General features: G+C 34.4%; 1 protein-coding gene across 5 annotated transcripts in view; it reads left to right on the forward strand.

The window, feature by feature from the left end:
* CADM2 (cell adhesion molecule 2) overlaps nt 1-18,991 on the forward strand; it is a 1,119,939-nt gene extending 1,100,948 nt beyond the window's left edge. For all 5 annotated transcript variants that reach the window (XM_051859417.2, XM_051859415.2, XM_008267104.4 and 2 more), the window contains 2 exons: nt 10,230-10,355; nt 11,347-18,991. In XM_051859417.2, the coding sequence (XP_051715377.1) occupies nt 10,230-10,355; nt 11,347-11,465 (245 nt within the window). In that variant the 3' untranslated portion in view covers nt 11,466-18,991. The remainder of the gene's footprint in view (nt 1-10,229; nt 10,356-11,346) is intronic.
* Nucleotides 18,992-19,390: the final 399 nt, after the last annotated feature.

A 19,390-nucleotide genomic window follows, 5' to 3' on the forward strand; every position in this document is an offset into this window, starting at 1 on the left:
TTAAGGAAATGAATTAATATGGGGGAAAAACACCTGCATTAAATTATTCATGAAAAATTGACATGGAGACACTGGTCACTGTTGTTTGGAATTTGGAAACACAGGGAAAGATGAATGTCCTACAGGATGAAGAAGCACTCTGAAGGGTGTTCAATTAGTGTAGACTGGCATTGGAATCCTCTTCATGCTAGAAGACAAAGCAATTATGTGAAAAGAGAAAAGGCTGCAAATGACCTCAACTAGCACTTGTACTCAAAATAAGAGTCATCTGAGCCATCCTAAAAACTGTGATATCTATTTTTAAAGCTTTGCAAGGTTATTCCAAGAATAATGTAGGCATGTTATCTCATGATTTACCAACCTTTTTATTAATAATAAATAACTGATTTTCAGAGTCAACAATTTACTTGTGTGCATGAAATTTTCATTTGTAACATAGACTAGTACAGATTAAATACTCAACAAATGACTCTTTCATTTAATCCATTCTCATCAGACTCCTACAGGATTCCTGTTCATCAATCTCATGTTGTACAAATTATCCTCCATTAATATTTTCCCCTACTTCGCAAATAGCTAGCTAATTAGAATGATCCATAGTTACCACATAAAGTAACAGTAAGGGTCTAAATGAGTGGTGGTAAAAGGAAATCTCTGTTTTTCATCTGACAGTTTACACTTTCCACATCCCATCCACAAAATTAGCAACCATTATGTCAGGCATTCTACAAGTCCTTCATGGCATTAGCACATTTGGTTTTGACAATCCTGAGAAGCATAAATATTCACAATCTAAAGATAAGAAGTCATATAGATAGCAGTACATTCTTTAAGATCTGATATAAACAATTTGAAAATCCAGGATTTTGTCAGATCCATGTCATTGTCTTCCACCTGAAAAATTTTTAAAAACTTTGCTGATAAAGAAAATTTGACTTTGTAAACATATTTAATATACTTTAACAACCATTATTCTTTTATAAAATATAAATTTAAAATATTTTAATTCCTACTATTTTGTCTAAAATTGAAAATCATATATAATAATAGAAAAAATTTTAAAGATTTATTTATTCATTTGAAAGTCAGACTTATGGGGAGGAGGAGATAGAGATTATCCATCCACTGATTCAGTCTCCAGTTGGCAGCAATAGCCAGGGTTGGGACAGGCCAAAGTCAGGAGACCAGGAGCTTCCTCTTGGTCTTCCCCATGGGTGCCAGGGACTGAATTACTTGGAATATCCTCGAGTACTTTTCCAGACTGTTAGCAGGGAGCTGGATTGGAAGTGGAGCAGCAGGACTCAAACTGATACCCATATGGGATGCTGGTGTTGCAACCATTGGCTTTACCTACTATGTACAACGTTGGTCCTGGAAAAATTTTTTAAATAATTCTAATACTTGAGTGAAAATTATGTAGGATTATATTTTATGAATGTTCTGATCTAAGAAGATAAGAGATACTTTATGCTACAGTTTGTTCTTATTTTAAAGACAAAATCATGACATACAAGAAACTTGCTAGAAATTCTCAGCAGTGATTTAAGAGATCGTATTATGTAATTCATATTAAGATGATTTTTAAACTTGCTCTGAGGTTTTAATATTTATATTTGCTTTTATTTCAAAGGAAGGGAAGAAGAGGGATGGAGGGAGAGAGATATTTCATCAGCTATCTGCTGGTTCACTCCCCAAATGGCGCAACATCTGGGGTTCTGGCCAGGTCAAAGCCAGGAGCCCAAGGCCCAATGTGGATCTTGCCTATGAGTAGCAGGGCAATTTATTAAGCCCTGATGCGCTGCTTCTCAGGGTCTATATTAACAGGAAGCTGGATTCCAAGTGGAGCCAGATCTTGAATCAGACACTCAGATATGGGATGTGTATATCCCAGTGTCCTAACCACTGGGTCAAAAACTCTCTGTCCAAGATTGTTATATACCTTGTTCTGTATACCCTAATACTATTTTCCGTTTTACTACTTGTCAGATACTACTACCTATGTATATTATTTGTAGTCCTTTATTGTAAACAAATACCCCTGAGAGTTGTTAAGCTTGGAAAGTTTAAATTTTACAGTGTTTACGTTTTACACACTGTTAAGTAAGAGAAATTGTTAATATATTGCCAGATCTGCAGGACTTACTCACCTCAGTGTTAACAGGCTCACTCCAGCAAGTTATGGGCAACCCTTGAGAATAATAATGATCTTTAAAGATATATGCTATATTTATCTGAATTATAATGCAGACCCAGCTGTCTGTTAGGAAACTTCAGAAGGTTCCACTTCATCATTTTATTGCAATGACAATAGAAGATGAATGGGAGAAAGGATGTATGAGAGATTCCCACTGAGATTTAGACATTTAAATTATGTATTATCCCTGCTTTGTTCAGATGATACTTAGCTGACCCTCAATCTCCCTTGTTTTAGCTTCTTAGAAATAAAAGAATTTTGTTCTAGCAGTTACTGAAATAGAATAAAAAGCATAGACAATAATGCTATATATTTTTTCAACTTTTATTTAATAAATATAAATTTTCAAAGTACAACTTTTGGATTATAACAATTTTTCCCCCTATAACCTCCCTCCCACCCACAACCATCCCATCTCCCACACCCTCTCCCATCCCATTCTTCATTAAGATTCATTTATATTTGACAGGTAGAGTTACAGACAGTGAGAGGAAGAGACAGAGAGAAAAGTCTTCTTTCCGTTGGCTCACCCCCCAAATGGCCGCTACGGCTGGAGCTACGCCGATCCGAAGCCAGGAGCCAGGTGCTTCCTCCTGGTCTCCCATGCGGGTGCAGGGCCCAAGCACTTGGGCCATCCTCCACTGCCCTCCCAGGCCACAGCAGAGAGCTGGACTGGAAGAGGAGCAGCCGGGACTAGAACCTGGTGCCCATATGGGATTCTGGCGCCGCAGGCGGAGGATTAGCCAAGTGAGCCACGGCGCCGGCCCCTCAAGATTCATTTTCAATTCTCTTTATATACAGAAGATCAACTTAGTATATACTAAGTAAAGATTTCAACAGTTTGCACCCACACAGATACACAAAGTATAGAGTACTGTTTGAGTAGTTGTTTTACCGTTAATTCGCATAGTACAACACATTAAGGACAGAGATCCTACATGGGGAGTAGGTGCATAGTGACTCCCATTGTTGATTGAACAATTGAAACTCTTATTTATGATGTCAGTAATCACCCAGTGCTCTTGTCATGAGCTGCCAAGGCTATGGAAGCCTACATTTTTAGAAAATATATTTACCATTGTCATGTAAGGAAGCATTTTATACTCATCTATCCGTATTATCTTTAAAAATCTTAAAAACCCTGATGCAGTATCCTGATTTATTTTGTTGATGAAATAAAGACAAAGTTGAAGTGTTTCCTTCATAGGCTAGAAGAATGAATAAAGGTCAACAAATATATTATAGATTCCTTTCCCCAAACATCCTATTAATATATCTACCAGTGTATCTGAAATAATGTGATAACTGTGATCTAAAACAACTTTCAGCATCTCAGGTTGTCTTAATATCTAGAAAAAACTTGGGGCTCTGAGATTCTATTGTGAGAATGAAGAGTATACGCCAAAAGATAAATAAATAAGAAGAGTATAGATCACTCAATCATCAATCTCTCATCCATGCTAATGTAAATCCCAAGACTTTTTCTCCAGTCCATTCACTAGTTGCAGAGACACGCCGGGCAATGCGTCTTTCTGTTACAAAAACAGTTTCTGCAGTTGATTTGGCTTGCAATGTTAGCAATAAGCAGGAATAAACCCCAACACCAAAACAAACATCTCAACAATTAGACTGACAATATGGGAAGAAAGTGCAAGGATCTATAAATGGAATTTTAAAAACTCAATCTGTAATGAATGAAAAATACCATTTTCTCCTCTCAATTATATGTGTTTAAAACATCTGTTATGTCAATACCAGAGTGGAATTCAAATAGAGTGTATACTTAAATCAAACCAAGTTCATAATCTGTAATAAAATCCTTTTGGAAGAGTTAAGAGCAAATCTATAATCAAAAATGAAATCACTTAAACAACTCACAAACTTTGCAAATATTACTAGCTAGAAAGCAAATTAGTAAAATGATTAAAAAAGTAGGAAAGAGGGAATAAAATATACTCAACATAATAAAAAGCGCTCCCATTGGTACATGATTAGTTTCCAGGGAGAGGGGGAATAGATTACTGTTTCATCAAAAGTAAAAAACTGACTTCATAAACTAAAAATTAGTGAACTAATCTGATTTTAATTAAAAAAATAAGTTCACAGAAGATGCAAAACTATGATCAGAGACAAACGGCAAAATATATGTGGGTAAAATAACAAAACAAAATGGAGGAACAAAGAATTTTCTAGTAGTTCAGGAAGAAAAAAAAAGGCAAGTCACTTAGAAAACAATGAAAAACAAGCTCCTGAATGAGTTCAAATTTGTTCTGGACAGGAACGAAAATGGAAATGGAGTGGCAAAACAAATAGAGACTCTGAGGATTTATTCTGAACTATTAAGTAAAAAAAAAAAAAAAAAAAAAAAACCAACACTAAAACCAGAGATTCTTCATCCAGTTGAATGCCTATCCACGACATAAAATAATGCATTAATATTTAAGTATTAATTAAGTTTTTTTATGAAATTATCTTCCTTTATTTAAAATATATTTATTTATTTATTTTGAAATTCAAAGTTAAACAGAGAGAGAAGGAGAGGCAGAGAGAGAGAGAGAGAGAGAGAGAGAGAGATCTTCCATCTGCTGGTTCACTCCCCAATTGACTGCAAAAGATTAGAGCTGTGCGGATCCAAAGCCAGGAGGCAGGAGCTTTGTACAGGTCTTCCACACAGGTGCCGGGGCCCAAGGACTTGGGTCATCTTCTACTGCTTTGCCAGGCCATAGCAGAGAGCTGATTTGAAAGTGGAGCAGCCGGGACTTGAACCGGCACCCATATGGGACGCCAGCACTACAGGCAGTGGCTTTATCCACTATGCCACAGCGCGAGCCTGAAAATTATCTGCCTTAAGACAGGATGTGTGTTCCATGTCATCAAGGGATGAATATCTTTGCTATCAAATTTTAGAAAAGTAGGAATTGGGAGAGATGATTCTGGATATTGCTTTGAGAAAAAAGACTAACTACTAGCCAAAGGAGGATTTAGGCTAGTCTACTTAATTATGGATGCAATTCTAGGATCATCCAACTAAGATGATATTGTCATTATTGTTCATAGAATGCTGATTCATAAAAGTAAGATAATGTAGTATTGAAAGACATTAAAATAACAACTGAAATACTCTTTAAATTATTAGGAATATTAAATGTTTGGTGGTCAAGAAATGAAAGAATACCTTGACAACTCTAACTTTGACAAACATTAGACATGTATTTTAGAAAATTAAAACACAAAAAGAAAAAAAAGGAAGGAAATAAAGAATAGACTGAATAATATTATGAAAAAGTAATAATAAAAATATTTTTGAAACTTAATATTTAAATATTTTCAATACCCCATTTATTTAAGAACACAAAATAACATTAGTGAAAATATGTGGTCAAGTTTCAGAAAACTATATAATTTCCTTACATGACAATGAAGATTTCAATAATTAAAGAACCATGCAGGGTATGACAGTGTGGCATAATGGTTAAAGCTGCTGCCTGCCTTAACTGCATCCTATGTGGGCACTAGTTCAAGTTCAGGCTGCTTTATTTCTAATGCAGCTCTCTGCTATGGCCTGTGAAAGCAGTAGAAGATGCCCAAAGTCCTTGGGCCCTGCACTCACATAGGGGACCTGGAAGAAGCTTTGCATCAGTGTAGCTTTGGCCATTGTGGCCATCTAGGGAGTGAACCAGCAGAAGGAAGACCTCTCTCTCTCTCTCTCTCTCTCTCTCTCTCTGCCTCTGCCTTTCAAATAAAATAAATAAATCTTAAAAAAAAGAACTATGGGCCGGCTCCGCGGCTCACTAGGCTAATCCTCCGCCTAGCGGCGCCGGCACACCGGGTTCTAGTCCCGGTCAGGGCGCCGGATTCTGTCCCGGTTGCCCCTCTTCCAGGCCAGCTCTCTGCTGTGGCCCGGGAGTGCAGTGGAGGATGGCCCAGGTGCTTGGGCCCTGCACCCCATGGGAGACCAGGAAAAGCACCTGGCTCCTGGCTCCTGCCATCGGATCAGCGCGGTGCGCCGGCCGCAGCGCGCCGGCCGCGGCGGCCATTGGAGGGTGAACCAACGGCAAAGGAAGACCTTTCTCTCTGTCTCTCTCTCTCTCATTGTCCACTCTGCCTGTCAAAAAAAAAAAAAAAAAAAAAAAAAAAAAAAAAAAAAAAAAAAAAAAAGAACTATGCTATGGTTTTGGATAATGTCCTGTATAAAACAAAATCTAGTGGCAGCTACTTGCTAGACTGGTGTCCAGTACTGGAGTGCTGGTCCACGACTTGGCTGCTCCACTTCTGATCTAGCACCCAGATAATGCACTTGGAAAAGCAACAGAAAGTGTCCCAGTTCTTGGGCCCTTACACCTACATGGAAGATCCTGATGGAGTTCCAGGTTTCTGGCTTCAGCTGAGGCCATTTTGTGAGTGAACTACAGGAAGGAAGATCTTTCTTTCTTTCTCTCTCACTCTATGACTGATCCTTTCAAATGAATAATCTTTTTTAAAAACAGTCTCTCTATAGATTGATGCAATTCTAATAAATAACCTGCTATATTTTTACTCTTCTGAAGATTTTTCTGAACATGATTGGATACTTCTGCTGAACATTAAAATGAGTTTTAAACTACAATACTAATGCAGTATTGCATATGGCACATGCACATCATCATAGTATGCAGACACGTAAAACATGTAAACATTTTTGGTAAGTTACATAAATTTATTGATGAAAGATGATGTGAAGGCAACAATTGATTGAAAAGAATTAAAGTTCTATTTTGATTATAGTATCTTTGAGTTTATATTTAACCTCAAATCATAAATCAAAATACATCTTGACTATATTAAACTATAATAATAAGAGCATTAGACAACAATAAAGATCTATAGGTACACTAACTTACAATGGAGCAAGTGTTTCCATCATGATCCTCAAAGCCAGGTGCTGTAACACAAAAGTCAGATTTGCAGCATGAAATTGCAGGATGTATCTATGGCAGGAAAGATCAGAAATGGGGGCCTGTGCTATAGCACAAAGTTTTAAGCTGTTCTTGCACCCAGACATTTCATATCCTTCAAGTCTTGGGTGTTTTGTTTCCTATCCAGCTCCTTGCTAATTCTTCTGGGAGAGCACTGAAAAATGGCCAGAGTACCTGGACCACTGCCACCCAAGTGGGAGCCCTAGATGGAGTTTCAGGCTCCTGGCTTCAGCCTAAGCCAGTTCTGGCTGTTGAAGCCATTTGTGGAGTGAAACAACAGGTGAAATATATCTTTCTGCCTGTCCCTCCTTTCCCTCTCTCTCTGCATTTAAAGTAAACAAACAAATATAAATAACATTTTAAAACACACAAAGGAACAAAGTATGAGAAATAATTTAAAATATTGGTATTTTTATGAAGGAGATCATTAAAATGGAAAATTTTAGTGGAAAACTGAGCAAACTACACTGACAGACACTTCAAAAATAATGAATTAGTATGGCCAAAAATATTTAGATATCATTATGCTAATTTGCAATGTAATAAACTCAAAATATTTAAAAAGGAATGTCACTTTCCCACATAATTTAGCAATACATAAATAAATAATGTTTCATGTTACTACCCTATGGAGGAAAAGAATGCCTCACACATGGTCAATGAAAGTGAATTTGTTCAGTCATTCTTCAATGGAATTTGACAATATTTATCAAAAGTACTTACAAAAATATTTATGTCATTTGGTCTACCAATACCATGTCTCAGAATTTACCTTCAAGAAATGAGACAGACACAGAGATGGATGAACAAGAGTGGTTTGTAAGCTTCCCCAAAGAGTGCTCAGTTCTAAAAGCTATTCAGCAAATGGAATGGATGTGATTTATGATTGTGCAAACAAAAGGTGGGATTTTAAACTGATTCCAAGGTCTGACCAAAGAATAAGAAAAGGGATTTCAGAAATTAGACAGGTTTATTTTTTCAGCATTCTTTTGAGGATTAAACTAAGCTAGAAAATTAAAGGGAAACAAGACATATATACAGTATAGATTAAAATTAGCTGCTGTAATAGATTACAATGTCAATGCTTAGTGTTTGAAAATACTTTTCTAATTGTTTCAATGCATTTTTTTTTTTCATTTTCATTTTATTTTGGAAAGGATGGTAGGGTGAGAGAGAAAGACAGAGAGAGAGGGGGAAATGGAAAGTGATCTTCCATCTCCTGGCTCACTCCCTAAATGCCCAAAACAGCCAAAACTGGGCCTGAGCAAAGCCATGAGCCCTGAATTCTATCCAGGTCACACAGATGGTTGACAAGGACCCACGTACTTGAGCCATACCTGTTGTCTTCCAGAGCATATATTACAGGAAGCTGGAACAGAAATTGAGCAGTTAGCTGTGAAATTGGGCACTCCAATATGGGATGTGGGCATCCCAAGAGGAAACTTAAACTTATTTCCACAATTTTCTTGCAAGGACAGAACCAGTGACCAATACCTTTACTTATTCCTGTGAGTCTTCCATCTTCAACTTTTATTTCTCAGGATCACAACAGAAGGTTACCTGTGGAAAGTTTTGATTGCCTGAACCTTGATTCTATTGTCTAGAACAAAAACCACATAGTTTCATCCGACTGTAAGGAAGTTGGAAAACATTTAACTTTCTACACTGAAAGCGAAGGAAGTATATGTATCAACTGGAATTCTCTGCTTCAGTATACCATTTAGGTCACCAAATATGATTTCATCTTTTCTCTTACACAAAATACTACCAAACCCTAACCGAAGAGACAACCTAAATCCCATCAATCCAATGTTCTCAATTCAAAGTCTAAGATCCCCCGGGGTACACATCATAATTGTATTTGGATATGTTAATCCAGAGACAAATAACTCAAAGAAAAGTTATTTATGCCTCCCCTACCTCATGCACAATACACAGGGCACAGACCTGAGAAGCAAACATTCTCCCATTTGGAAATAAAAGAAGAATGCGCAACACAGAGTAGTCACTGATCCATAGCAATTATGAAAACATGCCAGACAGGTGTTAAAATGTCCCTCTTGCCTTGGCAATAGATGCTGTTCCAACAAGAAACTAGAGGCTCCTGTTTTCAATCACCTGTGCCTTCCCCAATTCTACCTTCAGGGCCTCGGCCTTGTCAGGCATACTCCATGACTGCACTTCAAGTAGCTGTCAGGAAATAAGACTTACATCAGGTCTATAGAGATTTTGTAGTCCACTGTTTGCTTCCTCTAGGTTTAACGGTTTGCTGGTTGTTTGGGGAATCAGAGACTCTTTGCTTTATCTGATTGGACCCATGATTCATTGACACAACAATTCTGTTAAAAAGAAATAGTCGACTCCTCCTGTACTTGTTAGGTTCATGTTATTTTTTTTTAAGATTTTATTTATTACTTTGAGAGGTAGAGTTACAGACAGTGAGAAGGAGAGACAGCGAGAAAGGTCTTCCTTCCATTGGTTCACTCCCCAAATGGCTGCAACAGCCAGAACTGTGCTGTTCTGAAGCCAGGAGCCAGGTGCCGCCTCCTGGTCTCCCATGTGGGTTCAGGGGCCCAAGGACTTGGACCATCTTCTACTGCTTTCCCAAGCCATAGCAGAGAGCTGGATTGGCAGAGGAACAGCCAGGACTAGAATCTGTCATTCTGCCTTTCAAATAAATAATAGAAATCTTTCTATAAAAGAGTGATCTAGATAGGTTTGTGATATTTATATATTTATTTTTATATACATGTATATTATAACCATTTTCGATGGATTTGAGGAGGGAGAAAAGAGACATAGCTGGAAAAATCAGATAAGTTTGTTTATCAAGACTTTCCTTAAAATGTAAGCTCAGTGGCGACTGTGAGTGATATGCCAAATGTTAAGTCCACAGGTATATTGTAAATAATAGAAACACAATAAGTATTTGTTGGCTGGATGATTAGTGGTAATTTACATTAATGCAGTTTATTTTAATAGAAATGTGCTAATTTACCAAATAGTCCATTCTGGTGCAGATACATATTTTATGACTAAATATGACACTAACCAGACAAATATTTTCCACTCTTTCTCAGATCCCAATGCTCTGGCTGGCCAGGCTGGCCCCGACCATGCTCTTATAGGAGGAATAGTGGCTGTGGTTGTATTTGTCACACTGTGTTCAATATTTCTGCTTGGTCGATATCTGGCGAGACATAAAGGTAGGTTATTTACTGAGAGTATGCTTAATTTGGGCAAAAAAAATTTTAAAGATTAGCATAATCCAGAAATATGGGAGTGTGCATATTTTTTTCTGTATGTGTATGTGCAGAGAGAGAGAAAATGAAAGAATGTTAAATAGTGCTGTGGAATATGACTCAGCTACAAACACAAAAAAATGAAATCCTGACATTTGCAACAAGATAGGTGACTTGGAGCTCCTTATGCTAAGTGATATAAGTCAGAAACAGAGACACAACCACACATTTTCTGTCATAAGTAGATGTTAATCTGCATATGTAATAAAAAGGAAATATGTGCATGCCAATTTGTTTAGTATAAACATGTTTTTAAAGGTTTTCTTTATTGAATTTTAACTTTTAGAGCATAATAAACACTCCTGTCCTCATTCTATTATCTTTTTCATGAATTCCACACCATGTGACATTAATATATGCACCCTATTTGAAAAATAGCATGTATGCATATATATAATTTATATATAATATTTATATATGAAACAAATATGGCAAATATAAAAATGGTTCTGTCAGTGTGTATTCATTAAACTCTTCTTTATAGTTTTTTGTATGATTTGAAATTTTTTTAAATGAAAGGACAATAAATAAATGATTACTAAAATGAATAGTCACACATTTGAAATCATCATCATCCATATATTAGCAAACGATTCTAATTGCTATAGAGGCCAGGCTCTTGTTTATCCATCTTTCAAGAAGTTAAAATGCCACATTGCCCATTCTTGTTTGGTTTCTGCCTGTAGCCCACCTGGCCATAGGTTCATCATCAATGTATACACAGGAAAACAGTGTACAAGCTTAGCAGGGTAAATTGTGTGCTTTATTGTATCTCAGAATATTTTACAGCAAAGATGAAATGTAACAAACATTCCTTCCTAAGTTAATATGGCTTTAATGCTAGCTGTTTTAGCAGCATCTCAGATCTCACATATCTTTCTTCCTATATCCACAGGAACCTATTTAACAAATGAAGCTAAAGGAGCTGAAGACGCCCCGGATGCTGACACAGCCATTATCAATGCTGAAGGCAGCCAAGTCAATGCTGAAGAGAAAAAAGAGTATTTCATTTAAATGCAGGCCAAGATTCTGAGTTTTCCTGCCCAGGCTGGCTGCTGGAGAAAACTGGCTCTCATCTTTCAGAATTCATTGCTACCATCTTCTGCTACCTTTATTAACTTCCATGCTGTACTGTTCTCAGTAGCCAGTGTTCCACCAACAATCAGCTATTGAAAGCATCATCCTTTAATTACTGTACCATTCATAATGCAGGACATTTCTTACTGCCTAAATTTCATACCATTGCTCATTTAACATACAGTGCTTGAATATACAGCCTTAACAATGTTAATCATCTCCTTGGACCATGATATTGAGTTGTTTTTATTCCTTGAAAAAAATGTATGCAGAAGTTTTTCTTCCCCGAGTTTTGTTTCCTTTTAGCCATAGACTTTCTCAGTTTGCCATTGCAAAGCTTTCACAGGTAACAGGATTAGGTGAATACCTAATGTGCTTAAGTTTAATCGCAGACTAGAGGTTTACAAGCAATGTTTTCTACATGTTTATCTTCAAAGACAACATGTTTTGGAAACAAATGCCCTAGAAAACACAAACTGAAAATACTGTAGTGTAGTTTCTGTAATGTTTGAGATTATACTGGTAAAACTGTATCAATTTGCTATTTAAAAAAATTAGTATTTGATACAGGAGCCATGTGTATGGACTGCAATCATGACATGATATCGTATATAATTCTATAGATCCAACCATTAGGTTGTAGCTTCATTTACCAATAAATTGTTCCAAATACTTTACTGCTTTGGGAATCACAAAGATTTCATTCATTCTCTGATTTGATTCTATAATTTATTTGCTCCATAGTAACTCACTTGCCTAAACAAAACTAAAGTATCCATAGGGCACAATTTTGAGACATTTTAGTATCTGTATATAGTGCATATAATAAATCCAATTAAACATTATTTGATACATATTTAACTTTTTTGGCTGTAGGTACTTCAGTCATAAGTAAGCATTTTCTAACTTCCATTATATCCCTTTAGATATTACTTAAACCAATATTATAAGTAGATAACATGTATTAGTATTTTTGTCTGTATGTCCTAGCACTGTTCAACAACAAATTTTTCTAGTTCCTGTTAATTTTTATTTGTTATACAATGGAAGCACAATGTTCTAAGGAAAGGTAATTTTAAGCTAACAACCAGTGCACAGCCTCAGGTTTTAAATTACAACCACAGTTGAATAATAACAAAAATAAACTCTTAGTTTGCTAAAAATTTACAAATTTTAATTTGGCAGTTCCAGAGCTGCTTACCTATTTTGGTTTGCCAAAAAGAAGTGTTTAAGATATGTTTTCTGTATAAATGAACTAATTCTTTATATTAAATTACTGTCTATGCATTTTGTGAGGTACAAACTTATGAAACAGTGAGTGATAGAGAATTTCTGCCTTGCTTTTAACTCCAAGGTGAAAGTCTCTTTCTCTGGATTATTTTAAAATTTTGATGTATTTAACCATTAAGAAATACTGTATTCTTAAATATGACACAGAGTCAATCTAAAGTCTTATCATTTGTTCTAGTAAAATACAATATTGCTAGATTAGTTCTCATTAAATTTATTATATGCTAAAGAATAAAAATCCAGTTAGATAAAAAATTATTTTCCCATTTACAAGTATTGCACCTTTAAGAAGAAAACTAATATGACAATATGGTAGTTATACTTATGATGTCTGACAGCATGATGGCCTAGGGTCTTAAAAACAGTATCTTGGAATTTATTTTGGGGGACTGAGAATGGTTGAGTACAACATCATGTATTAATATCCAATGAAAGACAAGGTGCCGTATCTTAGATTATTTATCAGAAAAGTATAAATCTTTTAAGGACAATGTTAGAGTTTATAAATTGTTTCTTTTCTTTTGATTGTTGAAGCATTTATCTTGTTCATTTCTTACAAAAGAAAAAGGACGATGTCAGTCGAGCAGCACTTTTTTCAGAATATACAGAACATAAATAATATGATGTGGTTGAGTGTTAACATAATAAATCATATACAGTATGGCATTTTAAGGAAATAAGTCTGCATTGATGTGATTGCATGCTTGTTTTACAGTTCACTCCATACCATCTGTGGAAAACGCAATAATATGTTAATATAGTATGGTAGTTTGAGAGAATCAGGTAGGTGCTACTAGACACATTGAAACTAGAATAGGTTTATAAACTGTTCATAACTTTCAATGCATACTCTTTAGAAAGACTCCACAAAGCAAAATTCATCCTGTTAGTACAAAAGGGAAGGTTCTTATTACAGAAGTAAGTTGTATAAACTGCATCATCAATTACTATTTAAAGCCTAATTTCAGGATGCACTTACAGAATTGCTACTCTTCATTGACACTGTATTTACATCTCTCCTCATTTTGTCTATATTCTACTTGGCTCCAGCCGTTAAATTGTTGCTTAAATAACTCAATCATTATTTAAATCACTGTAAAATTAGAAATTCCAAATCGATTGCATTTCCAGGATTTTAACTCTTTTAACCCTTCAGAGTACTACAAAATCGCATTAATTTTTATTAAAATCACTGGTATATTAAAAATTATGGGCTCTAATTACACATTTGCCAGTTAAGTATAGTTCAACTAGAATTGGATATCATTTTATGTGACTGGAAAAATAATTAGCAATGGAAATATATATTCTTATCTTGCAAATTATTTGATTGTCACCAAATTAATGAGCTATAATAATTCTGATCATATTTATTACAATAAATTGAAACAAAACAGAGGATGTTTATAAATGGGAACCATGTCAATTGGTAAGTCTGAAATGTGCACACTTGTATGCACATGGAGACAATTTCTGTCTATGATAAGTGAGCATAGGAGCTACGGAACATAGTAGATGGAGTGTACACACACATGTAGCCCTAGTAGAATACGGAGTGTTATTCTTACCAAAAGTAACTATATTCTCTGCCAGTGTACTGTTTACAGTGTAAGTTGATTTTCCTCCATCAAAAAAAAAAAAAAAAGAAAGAAATCTGTACACCATCCTTTTCCTTTTGCCATTTTTGCGTGTCCAAGATAGAATGATGCTAAAAATTAGGGAGAAAAGGCAAAGTTTGTGAGTGCAAGAGTAAAGATATAAACCATAAGCATAGTATTGATGGTGTGTGTGAGTGTTTGTGTGTGTGTGTGTGTATGTGTATGTTTATAAGAGAGAAAAAGACACAGAGAAGACAGAGAGAGAGAAAAATAGAGAGAGATTTCAACTTGTTTTCTTTTATCAGAGAATCCAAGAAGCAGTTTAATGAACCTGATGTTCAAGTATAATCTAGAAACTGGATGATCTCATAGTGATTCAAGACACTTAATGTTTCATTGAAACTCCACAGTTAAAATATCAAATAGAGAAAGAAGCTAACTTTCCTAAACATGACAAAGAAACTAACACCTCATTTATTTTTATTTTCCTGTAAAAATATAAATATCTCAATTAAAGGACAGGCTCACTTGTAATTATGTACTCATGATTGTAACAGCATTGAGATTCCATATCGGCACATGTACAGCAGCTGTTTGACAGTGATGGCTCTTCCATGTAACATAGCAGTTATCGTGTAATTTAGTGCCACTTATTGCAAAGTGTTACCAAGGGGAACATTTACAATGCTTTTACTTTGACTTTAAACATAAGGATAATTTAATAAGTAACAAATATGAAATGTCACCTTGCATTTTTTAATTGTGGAGAAAACATAAAACCTCCTGTCTTAATGCAACTTTCCCATGATATTGTGAACTACTTAGAGTCTTCTAAAAATGCCCAATATTATTTCCCTTTGCAACTGGTAATCTGTGATGAATTTACAAAACCAAAACAAAAAAATTAACCAGTAATCACAGCTGAAATAAAAGAAACACCTAACAAGAATTATTGACCAGTAATGCTTTTGATTAAGTGGCACAAAGTACACACTAAAAACTATGCAAAATATAGGTAACTACAGTGTATGTACATGTAAGTATCTTGTACTTGCTGTGTATGGATGTTGGAAACCCATGTAATTATAATATGCATTTTGAATATTGGGAAAGAGGAAATTTTAGTGTAGATAATAGAATTTGTTTTGAAATATACACTGGCAATATTGAAATATACTCAGTGCAATATCTGCAATTCTATTGCTGGGCACTTCAGGCAAAGGGATTTTTAAAGAATTGTTCAACAAGATCCAAGAGGTTTCTGATCTTCAACTCTCATAAACTAAAGCATTAATTAAAAATAGAACTAACTCTACAAGCTTTTCTTAAACATTAACATGACACTATGAAATTATTTGGTTTAGATATTGCTCAGAAAAAAATTAGTTTCAAACTTTGATTCACATGTAGTTGAATTTGAAATTCTTAAGCTTTCTTTGAAACGCATGTGTTTTAGTATACTGAAGTAGTTTTATTACAAATACAAATTTATTCAATTGAAGAACGTAAAGTACATTTGGTAACTAAAGTCACTTATTGTAATGGGAATTTTTCTTTCTTGTTTTTCCATTTTTTTCTTTTCTATCACTCCCTTCTGCCCCAAACATGCCCTTTGTATTTATACCCTTCCAAAGGCAATGGATTGAACGTAGCAAAATAATAGAGTTAAAGGGGACAATATATAAAATGGGTTCTAAAATCATCAGCATTTTTGTGTACTGAGATTATTAATATTGAATGCAATAGTTTCGGATATAGCTGGTAAGTTCTCTGCCATGCATACTTAAAATAATTCTTCTACCTCTCACTTTTAACATGGGCTATGATACTTCAGTATAAATAGAGGAAGTAACTACTTACATGATATCCCAGGAAGCATTCATTTGAGACTGTCATAACAGTGCACTCCCCACCCCCTGGGAAATCTCAAAAGCCAACTTCTTGTAGTATATACTATGGTGTATGGATCTTCATTTGTTTTCCTTCTCTATCATTAATTTTTCCTATAGGCAAAATATAATTACCTGATAAGGATAATTCCTTTCATGCCTCTTTAATATTTCACTGTAATAGAATTGTGTTTAAATAATTTCAATGGCAACACTTTGCAATCCAATCTGACATTTTTCTTTATCTTTAAAATATACCAATTTCTTATAAATTAATAACATTTTAAATAAATTCATATATATGATTTTATTTTCCCAAGAATCATTAGCTATATGTGAAAAAATATTAATAACAAATAATCCCTGAATAATGCAAAGTATTGCCACACATGGCCACTTTATTTTGCCTGCACAGGCATAATATGAGTATTTCCATGATGTGACTTAATTATCTTAAAGGAAAGTAACATTCTAGGACCGTATTTTCCCCTAGGGAAAAAAAGGATACATGAATATTTCAAATTATGATGGTATATCTATAAAATATGCTTAAAGTTAAAGTAAAATGTTTCTATGTTCTGTAGTTATGTTCAAATAATTGCGATAATTGTTACCATCTTTTTCATATATATATGTATATATATGAAATGTGTGATTATTTTGGAGAGAATGGGCCCACATGTGAAAAAAATGTAAAGAAAAAAATAACACATATTTTCCCCCTCTGAAATATACTGTGTATTTCAAAAGAAGAAAAGTTAAAAGAAATTTGAAGATTGCAGGTGCAAAAGGAAAACCTACCAGGGCTCAGCACTTAAGCACTTTTCCCACATCCAGGGTCAAAGCAACAGTGATTCCTACACGGACTTTTAAGTGCAGCATGAAATGCAACATTACACTTACACACAGTACTGTCAAACCTCAAATACTTTCTTTAGAATCTTTTCCTTGTACATGATACTGCTAGACACTTTGTCTTTATATTTGCTGGTAGTGAAAGTCATACGCAATAAAATATGGATGGTTGAAAGCAGTGATCACACTAATTGGTTAAAAATATGAAATGTAAACAGAATTGTTATATCTTTCTCCTCTTTGCTTTTCTCCGTGTTTCTAATGTATTGAGTGAAATCTCATGAATAGAAAGGAAAATAACCTAGACATTTTTCAAAGCTAGTAATATTTCTCCTTATAAGTGTATAAAATTTTAATCTTTTTACAAATTCATTTAACTGTACCTGCTGTACTTATTGTAGATTCAATGATGCAGTTCGGTGGTAACTCAAGGATTTATGAATTTGGGGTTACCGACCTATTTCTTCACATTCTGTTCACATCAATATTTGTGAATTGGTTGTTTAGTTTTTCATTCAACCAAAAAATATTGCCTCAAGAAAGCTCCATTTTTATCATAAATATTTCAACATAACCAACATTGGAACAAGTCTGCCATGTTAAAAAGAATTTAAAGACTTATCTCTGTAAATGTTACCCAGAAATGCAGGTGTTCCCGATAATGTAGCTTCAAAAATAAAATGTTCTATTTCTATGACATTATACTCAAAACTTTTGGAAGGGTATATTTATGACAGCATAAAAGAAAAATTCTGTGCTGTAAAGATCCACCAACATTAAGCAAATTGCACAGAAAGATAAACACAATTATTGAATCTACTCTTGTCATTAACATTTTCAAGAAACAAAATGCATATTGTAATATTAGGTACATGACACTTGCATGTTGATATGCCTATATACTTACAAAGTATTCAATGTGTACTTAGTGGCGCTTAAAATATGTCATGTACAACTCTTATGAACATTCTTACAGGGTTCCCATTTGCACTTCATTTTTCAGTAAAGTCTTGTCAGAATAATTTGTCTGATAAATATGGAAAAATAAAATTTGAATTTTAGTTATCTGTTGGACATTACTGAATTGTCTATTCATTTAGTACATTTCTGTAGGCTTCAAAACAGACATTGAAAGTTGGAACTTTTTTTTTCCCAGTGACAGATTATAAAAGATGCTACAAAATATATTCCTTTCTTCCAAATACATGATTTTAAACACCTCTTTCCAAATCCATACATTATCATTTCAGGTTTCTTCAGTGATGTCCATTTTCCTCATAAACTTTGAAAAGCAAGTTTTTAAATTTAAGAAGTCATAGAATAAGTGTTATTTTATCTGTACAACTTTTGATCATTTCTTCTTGAAATACATGAACCTTGTAATATGCTGACTAAGGGTAAAAAAAGGTGTTACTGATTTACAGAAATTTGTTTGACATTGCCAAAATTTCAAAACGTTGTAAAAGTAACTTTACATTCACTTATGTGTTTTTCTTAATGCTGGCTAGGAACAGAAGCAAAAATACCAAAATGTATTTTTTTTACAAATTTCGCACTCTAATCCATATTTCAACTACCTAAGATAATGAAAGTAATAACATATCCAATCTAAGCTTATGCCAGTAAGAATTTGAGATAAGCTTTTAAATTTATGGAGGATTTTCTTTGTGTCTCTGAAAGTTCACTTACCATAAGGTATTTTATAGTCTACTTTAAATAACAGATTTTGTTATACAGGGTAAGCCAAAGGCTGTACAAGAATTAGTGTCATTGGGTCTGATATTTGTGTTAGACCATGAAATATTCCATTAAAATTTATCTGTAAATACAAGACAAGATTTTGTATCTGTTTTATTTTATTAAATAACATTTTATTTTATTTTTAATTCATTTTTTCTCAGGAAAAGAAACTAGTCAATACAGGTTAGGAAATTTGACACTGCATCAAAGATCAGAATCAGGATGTCTGAAAGAAAATGCTGACATTGGAAGCAACATTCATTGAGGTGTTTTCTTCCTTTTCAAAACTGATACCCAGAACTTCCACTCTGTGCAGCTCTACAACTAAGCACAAACACAACAACCATGCTTCCTACATCAACAAACTTTGTGTTTTCATAATGGCAATTTTTATTTTGGTCAAAATATTCTGTGGCATTTTTTAAATCAAGGGAGGCACACCTGAAAATCTTAATACAATTTACTGAAGAATAGTGACCTGTCTTACTGT

The sequence above is a fragment of the Oryctolagus cuniculus genome, chromosome 4 (genome assembly GCF_964237555.1).
Source record: "Oryctolagus cuniculus chromosome 4, mOryCun1.1, whole genome shotgun sequence".
In the NCBI taxonomy this organism is placed as follows: Eukaryota; Metazoa; Chordata; class Mammalia; order Lagomorpha; family Leporidae; genus Oryctolagus; species Oryctolagus cuniculus.